Here is a 13199-nt window from a genome sequence, read left to right on the forward strand (position 1 = left end):
GAAGGAGTCAAACAACACAGCTGGGGTAGTGGTGGCTGAACCCCCTAAAATGGCATGCAGCTCATCACAGAAGCGGCATGTTTTGGGCTCTGACCCGGAGCGGCCGTTCACCTCTCTGGTTTTCTGGTAGGCTTGCCTCAGCTCCTTAAGTTTCACGTGGCACTGCTTCAGGTCCCTGTTATGGCCTCTGTCCTTCATGCCCTGGGAAATTTTTGACAAATGTTTTGGCCTTTCGAAAAGTGGAACGTAGTTCTGATAGCACGGATTCCTCTCCCCATACAGCGATCAGATCCCATACCTCCCGTTTGGTCCATGCTGGAGCTCTTTTGCGATTCTGGGACTCCATCATGGTCACCTCTGCTGATGAGCTCTGCACTCACCTGCAGCTTGCCATGCTGGCCAAACAGAAAATTGAAATTCAAAAGTTTGCGGGCCTTTACCTGGCCAGTGCATCTGAATTGAGAGCGCTGTCCATAGTGGTCACAGTGGAGCACTCTGGGATAGTTCACTGAGGCCAATACCGTCTAATTGTGTCCACAGTACCCCAAATTCGACTCAGCAAGGCCGATTTCAGCGCTAATCCCGTTGAGGGGGTGGAGTAAGGAAATCAATTTTAAGAGCCCTTTAAGTTGGAAAAAAAGGGCTTTGTCGTGTGGACGGGTGCAGGGTTAAATCGATTTAATGCTGCTAAATTCGACCTCAACTCCTAGTGTAGACCAGGGCTAAGGTGCCACAAGTACTCCTTTTCTTTTTATGGATACAGACTAACACTGCTGCTACTCTGAAACCTGTATTTAAGTTGTAAGCTGTTCAGGGTAGGGACTCTTCCAATGAGTTTGGGGCTCCATTGTGTGAGGCACTGTACACTCTCTGTTGGCACTGTAGGTGCTATCATAATGCAAATCAATATTCATAGTAACTTCTGTATTGTGGTTCCTGATTTTTCAAGTTCTGTTTTTTCCTTTTTATTTTTTTAATGCAGAAACTGACCTGGTCCTTGTTATTGGTGCTAATGATACAGTTAATTCAGCAGCTCAAGAGGATCCTAACTCGATCATTGCTGGAATGCCAGTTCTAGAAGTTTGGAAATCAAAACAGGTAAGGCGAACAAATAAAACATAGTAGCAACCTCATTTATCCACCTTTTTTAAAACAGCTTTTGTTTGGAGATGCTAATAGGATTATCCTACTTTTTCTGTTTGCATACGAAGTTTCCCCATCATGTACTGCACTGTGCACAACAGAATATTCTGTGCTTCAGAAGTGCACTGCAGAGCATTAGTAATGTTGTAATACAATCATATTGCTGTGCTCTGATCCAGTGAAGCTAATGATGGCTACAACTGATGAGGCTAAAGAGTAGAATTAGGTTGGCAAGTATATTTGGCACTGTTGGCCTGGGGAAGGGTGGAGTGGACAGACAGCCATGTAGTTTCCTTATTAGCTGTCATTCCTCAGATAGTGAAACTAATAAAGCAGCCAAAGGAGTTAGTCTGATTTGAAAAATGATCTAGCATGTAGAAAATTCTTAAATGTAACTCTGTTTCTTATCTACACCTCACCCCAACAGTATCTGTATCGGTGCAGCAGTACAAATGTTATCAATTATTCCTTGTCACTAGTGTGAATTCTCAGTATTCAGATTTGCCATCCTGAAACACTCAAGTGCTCAGAGTGATGGGGTTATTATTAGTGTTCTCTCAATAGCCCTTTATCATGATTGGAGGAATACACATAAGCATGTTTTATCCATGCAGAATGCCTTGTTATGGCCTCATTTCACATTATGCTCCAGTAACTTCCCTACCTCCAAGTGCACTGATTAATTTCCTTAATTGGCTCTAGCATTAATTATCCCAAACTTATTTGTTTCTTCTAAACAGTTTCTCCAGAACCGACAACCCATTATTTCACAACGGGTTATCTTGGAAAATAGTTACCAAGAATGTGATCTTATCAACTATTGGTGCAGGACCTTCCCACAAATATTTCTTTTGGTTGTTGTTACCGAGAGGCTGGGTTCTAATAGAAAGCAGTTGCTTTATTTGTATAATATTCTTGAGTGCCAAAGTCTTGCTTTGGTTCCTTTGTGATACATAAGGTGTAAAAATAATGTAGATCTATCCTACATCAGATGAAAAGATTGTGGCGAACAAGAGACTTCACTGAAGGTTGGAAAAACCTGTGCTCCTGAAGCTGGCATAGTCTTAAATTGCTCAACTTCTTGAGGATGAAAATCTGTTAAGCTGTAGTGACTAAGAAGGCATTTTGTAGTGACTAAGAAGGCATTTTGCCAAGCTATGCCTGCTTCTTGGAGCTCCACAGCCTGAAACAGTTAACTGTGGATTAGAACTAAGCACCTTTGAGAGCACAGAAGACTCTTGAGGAGAATTGAATCAACTCAATATTACAGCCAACAATGGACTTTAGGTAACTCACATTTAAAAGATGATCATTCACTTTATCCACTTCCCAGTCATTGCAATCAAACATTAGGGAGTGATGTCAGGGGATTCTTTAATCATGCTTTAAGGGCCTTCCTGACATCTTTCTGTAGTCAGCTTTTTCTGCCCAGTTAATTAAATGTGTTCTTTCCTGCACAGTAAACTTTAAATGCAGTGGTCAAGAGTAGAGTTTCCATAGGTAACTGCTTGTGTGTGCAATAAGACTTTTTAACTGGATCATTATTACCCAGTCTCAAGTGCTGTGGATCTGAGATGCTACATGCGCTTGCAATTAAGGCGTCACATCCTGCATTTTGTTACATCCATTTTCATTGTATTTTTAACTTCTTTAGTATTTTGTATAGCGTCCAGTGTACCCTTGGGAGTGTTTTAGTATAATAATTCTTCACGCTCCTAGTCGTCGTCAGGGTAAGTCTAGACTGCAGCTCTGCGTGAGACTCCCAGCCTGGGTAGACTGACTTGTGCTAGCTTCATGTGAGCTAACATCCTAAAACTAGCAGTGTGGACCCAGCAGAGGCTTGGGCTAGCTAGTCATGCTCAGACCCAGAGCCTGAGCTGCCACCCAAGTCACAACATTCATATTGCTATTCTTAGCATGCTAGCTCGAGCCGAGCTGGGATAAGTCTGTCTACCCAGGCTGGGAGGCGCTCTCTCCCAGCTGTAGTGTAGTCATACCCTCAGTGGCTGGAGAGCATTGGGTTAGGGCTTGTGTGTGCCAGTACAGTCCCTAGTCAGCCGTTGGTCTTGCTTTTGATTAAAGCAAGCCATTCCTTCCCTGGGTCTAGGAACACACCTTACCTATGCCGGGGGTGAGGTGGAGACTGAGAATCAAACCTATGTTTCCTGCATGGGAATGTGAAACATTACTTGGAGGCCACCTGTCTACCCTGTTCATGTGACAGAGTGACATTGACCTGCAAGTAGTATATTCTGTATATTGGCACCCATAAAGTCATCTATTGCAGGACATAATATCAAATCACTTATTTTTTTATTTTGTGTATTGAGATTATTTTCAAATCTCCGGCACTGAGGGAGAAGGTTGATATGTGCTATGTCAAATATAAACTCTTCCCTTTGCAGATCATTGTTATGAAGAGATCTTTGGGTGTCGGTTACGCAGCTGTGGACAATCCAATCTTTTACAAACCCAACACCGCTATGCTTTTAGGAGATGCCAAGAAGACCTGTGATGCCCTGCAGGCCAAAGTCAGAGAATCCTACCAGATGTAAATACTGATAATCACTTATCAAAGTTAATATTTGGCCAGTATGAAAAACAAAAAGACCATTATTTTGTACATCAGAATGTAAGGCAAAGTTATGAGAAAAAAACACGAGTGCATAAATTGGCTTATATAATTTTGACATCTGAAAAAAATCAATACTACGTTAAGTGTCTAGAAAAACCTGAATTGTGTTTCTGTTGTGGGTTTTATGGATGCTATGAATCAGGAACACTTCAGCAGAATGAGTTCATCGTTAGATGAATCCAGTTGGGCTGAATTTTTTTCCTCTCCCCTAGTAGTCACCTAGGTAATATAAATTGAAATGTAGGATTTCATGGACCTGTTTCATTAGCTTCCAAGTATGACATGATATAAACATATGCACCTAAAGTGCTGAAATATTTTTCAGCAAATGCAACTAATTCAAATCTTTATCCCCTCCTACAGTTGTTGCCATTTCAACTGTTCTGAGAAAACAATGGCCCCAATCCCGCAATCAATTCTGTTTGGGCACCAGCAGTTGCCTACACTAACCTGATTGCAAAATCTTGGCCACTGCAGGATATTTCAATTTCGGTTCACTTTTGACTTTTAATTATATTTTGCTACTTTCAAATGCATTTTGATGCATTCTTAATCAACATTTTTGTAATGCTGGAAAAAGGCACTTTCTTAACATATTTAAGATGCTGGAGAAAATGCAAATCAAGAGTTTCTTTATTACCATTTTTTAAAATTAATCAGCTATCATTTGGGGACTGTAAAAGCATACCAATCTTACAATCAATGTTTTCAATATTTGACTTTCCCTTAATCTAATTAAGTGCACTATTTAAATTTTCATAATAAGTACGGCTAAGCGGTAAATCAGTTTATGGCATATAGTGCTAATTTATTTTTATTATGTTAAGAGTACTTGAATGGAACTCAAATATTTGCCTAATAAAATGAATTCATCATGTTTGCACAATGATGTAGCAGTTGTCCTCAGTGACAAAAGCTAAATACAAATAGTTATATTTGTGTTAGAAAGCATTAACATCTGGGGAAAACAAACTACTATGAAGCAAGTTTAAAATTGATCCATCCTAACTATTTATAAAACTGATTTTTTTTTAATCACATCATGTATTGGGACCTTGCATAACTCAATAGCATTTGAGAAATATTACCACTTAGCTACCTCTGTTTTTATGTAAGGATAACTTAAAACCCATTTTTTGAACAGGTAGTATATCAAGAAATGTAATAATGTATGAAAGTAACAGCCTTTTTAAAAATCTGTCTTTTCTATAAGCTCAAAAATAAAATTAGCATATAAGCATGAATATGTTGTTACACAGCATAGGAATACTTGAGTCATTAAATTCTAACTTAACACACTGGGGCAGCTATGTTTGAATGCAGTATGTATGGCCTCGTAATATAATTGTATTGATAGCTATATTTCTGTTGGGTCTGTGCAAAAAAAAAAAAAAGGGGGGGGGGGGACTTAAATAGAGGGCAATTTTGTAATCATGGAATATTAATTTTTTTGCTTGACCAAGTCTGATTTGAGTATTATTGGCTGCAGTGTCCAACTTATTTCTGCTTGCATGTAGCTAACTAAAAGTTAGTCTTTTCTTAAAATGCCTTTTCCTTTGTATTTGAAATGAAAAATGTAATTTGTTATGGATCAGAGGTGCCAGGATTAACTTTAGAACTGTGTTTTATCATGAAACATCAGAGAATTATTAAAAAAGTTTAAAGAATGTGGTTTTTGTTCATAATCATTGGTCATCTCCTCTTCAGTATAGCGTAGCCTAAAAAGGTAACTAGCCTGACACTCCACTTTGGGAGTCATAGCATCAACATTATACTGAAAGCAGGGCATGTTGGTTTTATGCCCTTTGTAGCAAAATCTCTTTGGATGCATCTGTTTTTCACCAATAGTTACCAGTCCTGAGCTGACAAGCTCTTGATTAAAATTTGAATAAAAGAAAGTTTGTTTTTTTAAATCATCTTTATCTTAAGAGGTAAAATTCTTATATTTTTAGTATGTAGTTCACTATTAGTCCTTTCAGCTGGGGGTCTTAGATTGTTCTAATGGTACCAATAATCTAAGTTAGACATTTCTACACTTGATGACGATCTCCCTATATTTGCTTACTTAAGTACACAATATAACTTCAGGCAATCTTGCAGACAGGTTTCCCAGGGTAAAAAGGAAGCTGTTCTCTTCAAGTTTGGATCTGGTCAGAACTTAGCTCTTTCTTGGAGGTATCCTATCCAGGAGCAGCAGTCAGAGGCCTTGATTCAATAGGTAGCTTTCTCTTCCCCTTGATTGATTACAACTTGGAGCCAGGACCCTTTGTGGTACCAAAATTTGGTTAAACTGTAAGAGTCCCTGCACCTGGATAGTGAATAAAATGTCCATGATTTATTTTTTTAAACTATGTTAATACCATGTCCCAGGCCACATTCCAAGTTCAGTAACTAAATTCTGCCTTCCTACATTTCTCCTGTACTTTCTACTATCGAGTATCCCATTCACTTTCTGCCCTAAACTGTGTGTCGTTTTGCACTCTACTGTTACTATCTGTTTTGACTTCAGATGTGGCTTGCATTTCAGTGAGGGGTGAAGTGATCCCAGTATATAACTTGAATGAATAAATAGGTAAAGTAATCTGCAATCCTCTGGAATGAAAGCACTTTGCAACACAATAACTTGTATTTCATATTCAACCTTACAAAGTGATGGCATAGTGTAAATTGTATTAACATGGCTCTTAAAAAGGAGTACTTAATGAAACGTTAGCCTGTGACTCCAGGGGTCAAACTTGTGTTTTGTTCTGGTATTTTTAAAATGAGATGATGATGCAATGAATAACTCATTTCCTGCTCTATCAACTGTTAGTTTTTTTCACCTGGAAAGTGTAGTGGGACTCCAATTTCTTCAGAGATGGAAAGTGATGGAAACTCAAAGCATCAGAAGAGGCACCATAGGCTGCAATTCCTTTCTTCCAATCCTGCAGATTTACTTTGTAATGACTTAATCATAAACTTTATGCTCCACTGCTGTGTGTATACTTTGAGCAAACTTTCCAATCCCACAGGAGAACTTTTTACATTCAAGAGTTTGAATATTGGGAAAGTTGGGCCGCCTTGTTCGTATATCTAGGCAGAGTGGTTCAAATATTAAATTTATGGAATTTGCCAATTTACTGGGTATTGTTCCAGCAACTGTGATTGGTGTAGGATCGTGAAAAAATTCCTCTGCTAAAATGGCAGTGACTTGCATAATCCAATTGCTCTGTAGTCACTCATAGGAAATAAATATTACATTAATTAGGTTACAGACTATTCTCATGTGATCCTTAGTGTTGTATAAAAGAAACAGAACACACTATTGTAGCTGGTTTAAAACTTTCAAACATGCAAGTTCCTAAAAATGTCTAATTAGATATTTTGCTGCAGCACCTATCCTAAAATCTTGTTGTGAAAAACTCTGCTTGGAATTAAATGGTTTTAAAATGGAAGAATGGTTGCTCCCAGGACATTGATCTCAGTGGCCTTTTTGGATGTGGGACCTTTATCTCCATAAGCATGGATATGAAACATTTGGATAACAAGAAGTCCGTGAAGAAAAATGTTAAAATGAAACTTTAAATCATTTGGTCTATTAATCTGTCTTTACCTCCCTCTGAACTTTGGAACCTCCAGTCCAGTTTTGCACACAACCTTGATTTAGGACACTGGCATTTTTGGGTCCAACTTATTACCTAATTTAAAGAAACTTATGTAAAATCCCCTATCTAATTTTTAAATCTACCCCTCTTGAAATTTTCAAATGGTCCTTTTTATATAGGTTGTATTTTAATCCTTGCATGGCAACTGTAGAAAGAGCAAAGAAAGCAGAATCACTAATAGACCATATTTAACTGCTGTGCTCGTATCAATATTCTTAGTATGCGAACAAGGAGAAAATTAGAACCATGTTGGCTTTGGCTGTATGATTACGTGATGGGTCACATAATAAAGCCAATGTTTTTTCATGAAGAGAACAAGTTGTGTACAAACAAGGTTATTAAAGTAATAAAGTAAACATTGAAGAATGAATGACAGTGGGGCACTGAGATAGCTTTGTGCCTTATACATCTCAGTTTTGTTTATGAAGAGCAGAGGTGTTACATATAGGACAAAAGTCTGTTCTTTGCAGCATATGTACTTTTATTGAATACGCTGATGTGTGAATCAGCTAGCACTGTGGATATTTTGCAATCAGGCTTTAGATCTGTGCTCGTAAAGGCCCTACAAGGTCTCTCTGCTTCTTGACCCTCTTCTCCATCTCCCCAGTTCTGTGCTGATTAGACCCTGAGAGCTGGTTTTTGTCCAACCCCATCTCTCTTGTGGGAAGGAAGCCACAGAAGGACAAAAGGGCTGAGAGGACTTCACAGTCAAAAAGAGATGACTACAAAAAAGATTGTGGTTGTTCTCTAGTTCAGTATAAAATTGTTATTCTGTTAAATAGTGTAACTGATAGTTTCTATGCTCCTGGGAATTTTTTTTAATTAATAGCTAGCACACATTTTGAAAAGCTCTAGCAGATGTTAAAGTTGTCCCATGCAATAATAGCAGTTTCCTGTTTTCTTTATTAAAATATTACAGATGTGGATAGGAAGAACTGTTTGAGAAATGTTAAATCAGAAAATCACAGTTTTATCGTCATTATAGCCTATAAGACAATTAACGTAAATGTTTGGGTTTTTTTCTTTTAGGAGGGATTTACTAACATGCAGACACCACAGGAAGATGACTTTTGCCTTTGATTTATAGGCACGCCAACTCTTTATTTTAACATCACCGTTCTCTTTTTGAAGTGTCAGTTTAGAACTGCTTTGGTACTACATGCAATTTTAAAAGCTATAATTAATGTATTTACAGTACATGTAAGTGCTAAGTATTGCTAAAATCACCCTTGTATTGCACAGCATGGCCCACAGTGGTCATCAGCAGGAATCTCTCTCTACCCCTTGCTCCCATTTCTTGGCCTTGGGATTTTATGAGGGTTCCAGGGCCATCTCATCCTAGTGGACAGGTAATAGGACATGCTGACAACAGTGGTCCATGGTTGAGATTCTGCTAGTCTCCCTGGCTCAGAGGGGACTCCTAGAAGTACAGGAAGAGCCGTTGTCCACAACTACAAGACAGACTTGTGCCTTTTGTGGTTAGTGCAAGCAAACAGCAAGAGAGGGAGCATTGTGACCATTATGGGCATACTTTAGGGGAGGACAAGGTGCCAGCTTCCCTCAATAAGCACACTCTGTCTCTGGATAGTGACAGCTTTACCACGCACCAGTTATGCCGTGTCTCTAGCATTTCCTAATCCGGAGAAATTGCTGGTTTTGTAGTCATTTGAGTTCCTAGACCTCTTTCAATCTGGTTTTTGGCCTGACTGTGGTATTGACACTTCACTGATTCATTGGTCAATGAATTCCTTGCCAGTAAATGAAGGTTAAGCATCTGTGTTTAGATCTGTGAACAATCCTCCATGTGGGTGACATGAAGCGGTTGAACTTGCCACCATGAGAGTGGATGGAGTTCTGTTTCCCTAGACGATGCTATTGAACAGTTGCCCATCTGCCTGTTGAACCCGTCCTGTTCAATGTGTATTGGAGACCACTATGGAAGATCACATTGCAGCCCAATCTCACTATCATCCGAGACTGAGGGAAAAGAGACCACTGTGTCTGTGTTCCTAGTGCTTGCCCACAGAGGCATAGATGAGAGTGGGGGTTTGAACCACAAAACAGACAAAATGACAGTAATGTTGGTACATATAGAGCAGGAGTCTTCATTTATTCACTTTAAGGTTTTGCGTGCCAGTAATACATTTTAACGTTTTTTTAGAAGGTCTCTATAAGTCTATATATTATATAACTAAACCATTGTCATTTGTAAAGTAAACAAGGTTTTCAAAATATTTAAGAAGCTTCATTTAAAATTAAATTAAAATGCTGATCTTACATCGCTAGCCCGCTGCCAGCCTAGGGTTCCGTTCACCTAGGCTGGCAGCAGGCTGAGCGGGTCCTGTGGCCGGGACCCCGGCTGGCAAGGGGCCGGCAGCCAGAACCCCAGACCAGCAGTGGGTTGAGCAGGGCCGGCAGCCAGAACTCCAGACTGGCAGTGGGCTGAGTGGCTCAGCCTGCTGCCACTCAGCCTGCTTCCAGTCTGGATCCCGGTACTGCCCACGTAGAGTGGGTACCTACCTTCTCCCTGGTTCTAGCCCATTCTCTTCCTCTCTCTGCACTGAGCTGAGAGTGGGAGGGCACTGAGCACAGGATTGGGGGTGAAGGAGCAGGCTGGGGGTTGGGGTGTAAGGTCTGGCCAGGAGCTAGAATGAGGGAGGGGGCTTAGGGTTGGGGCAGGAGGTTTGGGTGTGGAGTGCTTACCTGGGCAGCTCCCATTTGGTACGAGCGTGCAGGTGCTCCCGTTTGGTGCTCAGGGTGGGGGGTGCAAGAGTCAGGGCACAGGGTGTGGGGGGCTGGGTATGTGTGGGGGTGCAGGAGTCAGTGCTGGGGTCGTGGGGGGATGCAGTGATCAGGGCAAAGGGCTGAGGGTGTGTGAGGGGGGTGCAGGGGTCAGGGCAGAGGGCGGAGAGTTTGTGTGAGGGAGGTGCAGGGGTTGGGGCTGGGGGCATGTGAGGGGGGGTGTAGGAGTCAGAGCATGGGGTGTGTGAGGAGGGTGCAGGGGTCAGGGCAGAGGGCTGGGGTGTATGAGGAGGGTGCAGGGGTCAGGGCAGAGGGCTGAGGAGGGTGCAGGGGTCAGGGCAGAGGGCTGAGGGGGGTGCAGGGGTCAGGGCAGAAGGCTTGGGGTGTGGGCTGGGGTCGTGGGGGTGCGCCCAGCCCCTTGTCCTGAGTGGCTCATGGCAGGGGGCTGGGGAGGATATGCCCTGATTCCACCCCCACTTCCCCAAGGCCTCTTCGCCTCCTCCCCGGAGCAGCGAGCACGTGGCTCCGCTTCTCCCACTCCCTAGCAAGGGCCATCAGCTGATCGGTGGCAGAGAGGGAGAGGAGCCGGGGCAGGAACCCAGCACGCTGGGGGAAGAGGCGGGGGAGCTTGCCTGCCCTGAGCAGTAGCCGGCAGGACCAAGCTTCTTCACCCTGCCCCCGCTGGGTGGGGGGGGGCGGAGAAGAGCGGTCCGGGGCGGGCAGGACTTTTAGTGGCACGCTGCTGCCTGGGCGGCTGGGACCCTGGCAGGCAGCAGCGTGCCATCTTTGGCATGCGTGCCATCGGTTGCCGACCCCTGATATAGAGGAAGCACTTAGACTGTAGTGGGGTAGTATCTGTCCCCTCTGAGTGTGTATCCCATGGGTAGCTCTCAGTGGTCGAGAAGAGCGGAAGGATTTAGTCTCTTGCAGACTGGTGGACCTGTGTTCTTGTTGAACACTCTTCTCTCGAATTAGCTTCCACAGTCAGTCTGGATGAGACAATCTGTTGCCTTTCATGACATGTTGTGTCACTGTATCACCAAAGTACATAAGCCAGTTTGAGGTGATACTATAAACTTTTCTGTTTACTTTCAGGTCTTTGGCTGAAAAGCGAGCATGGGCTGAATGGAGATCATGAGCAAGGGAACTCTGGCTTCTAGGTGTGTTGGGTTGAAGTAGCTGTATGTGCATTTTATAATGGCTACATCTTTTTAATTAAAAAGTAAATGGTCATCTTGATAAGGAGTCTGAAACTAAACACCCCTTCACCCAATGTGGAAAGCAAAGAGGTTTTTCCCATGGCAATGTGTTCAACAAATTCATTGTTAAGCTGCAAAAGACGGCATTTAAGACACGGGGCTAGATTCACAAAGGGGACTTAGACATTGCAATGTCTAACTTTTAGGTGATCTCCTGCCTTGTGGAATTCACAACCCTGAATTAGGCTCCCAGGCTTCCCATACAATGCACGCGGAGACTTAGGAGTCTAAAAAGGGGATTCACAGAAGCAGGCAAGCAGAGTGGGGAGCTGCCTAGGAGAGCCAGTAGGAAATGCGAGGGAAGAGAGTGGCGCTCGGGCTACACCTCTCATCATGAGCACCTGTTTCCACTCAGGATTCACAGCCAGGAATTCTCTCCTGAGTTAGGTGTCTAAGTCTGTCCTTTCTTTCAGTTTTTCTTGAGATGGTGATACCCCTCCCTTTATATTCTATATCCCAATGTTTGGAGCCCTCAGGATGAGGGACACTCGGGTTGACATTGCTGCTGTGCCTGATTAGAAGCAGAGACTTGAACTCACACACACCCTCAGATCTCCTGCCACCCAAGTGCGTGCTCTAACCACTGGGCTATAGCGTATTATGGGGTGGGGTGTTCTCTCTCTCCTATTTGAAGCTGTTACACTTTGTATAAATTCTTAAACATTGGAGCAGGAACTGGAACCGGGGTCTCCTAGGTGAGTGTGCTAAACACTAGGCTAGAGTCTCACTCACAATGGCCCATTGAAGCATTTATACGAAATGGAACAGCTTCCACAGGGGAGCTCGAGAGAGTCCTACCTCAGCATAGTCATAGCCCAGTGGTAAGGATATTTACTTGGCATGTGGGAGACTAGGAGTCAAGTCCCTGCTCTGAATCAGGCAGAGGAGGGATTTGAATCTGGTTCTCCCACATCTTGGATGAGGCTGCTAACTATTGGGCATAAGGGGGGCATGGGTACCGTGACAACAATGTACAAGATCTGGTAAGTGTGCTCTTAGGAAGCCTCTGAGTGTGCCTACTGCATTGGGCCCTGCAGTGAGATAGTTGGGAGAATGCCTGGCTTGTGAATCTTGCTGGGGCTTAGGCGTGAGGTTGGCACCAAGCTGGTCAGTGGTGTCAGTTAGGTGGTTGTGCACACGCTCACTGGCAGAAATGTAGGTGCTCTGGGGACTTTCAGTACCTACAGGGTTAGGCAGCAGCTGAGCAGTGGCTTTGTGAATGCCACTGGCATCTAAATGTTGGACTTAGGTGCTTAACTGCCTCTTTAGGTGTTTAAGTCTCCCTTGTGCATCTGGCCTTTGTTGTTTTTTAGGCCTATGATTTTCTAGTCTTCCAAAACTTATGTAATACTTGGGGAGCAATTTGGGTTTTGATCAGTGTGGCTTGAAGTTAAACAACTCCGGAGCATTATGCTCTTTGCAATGAATATTTGCCAGTGTTTTAAAGTTAATTAGTATTTTTCATTTCCAGACAGAAGTCATCCTATCCCTCTTTGGTCCACTTATTTTCAGGATTTGCCTCCCATGTGGCATGTATTTTTAAGAAAAACTTTAGTATTTGGTTTGGAAAAAATTGGTACAGTTTACTTGGTGGGTGAAAATAGCTTTCAAATGTTTCCTTAATCATTTATACTTTGCTTTGGAAAAAGTGGACATAGATGATGGAATTGATATGATAATGGAGCCAGGGAAACATTAACTTTTTCACTATAACATTTTATGGACATTAAATTGTGAAGAAAACTAAATTAGTATAGTACAGGGGAGACTTTCAAA

General features: G+C 42.4%; 1 protein-coding gene across 4 annotated transcripts in view; it reads left to right on the forward strand.

Annotated features, from left to right (window-relative positions):
• Positions 1-5445, forward strand: part of NNT (nicotinamide nucleotide transhydrogenase) — an 84149-nt gene extending 78704 nt beyond the window's left edge. For all 4 annotated transcript variants that reach the window (XM_037902760.2, XM_007052822.4, XM_027817413.3 and 1 more), the window contains exons 21-22: positions 983-1098; positions 3549-5445. In XM_037902760.2, coding sequence (XP_037758688.1) covers positions 983-1098; positions 3549-3698 — 266 coding nt within the window. In that variant the 3' untranslated portion in view covers positions 3699-5445. The remainder of the gene's footprint in view (positions 1-982; positions 1099-3548) is intronic.
• Positions 5446-13199: the final 7754 nt, after the last annotated feature.

Source organism: Chelonia mydas, chromosome 5, assembly GCF_015237465.2.
Source record: "Chelonia mydas isolate rCheMyd1 chromosome 5, rCheMyd1.pri.v2, whole genome shotgun sequence".
NCBI classification, from domain to species: Eukaryota; Metazoa; Chordata; order Testudines; family Cheloniidae; genus Chelonia; species Chelonia mydas.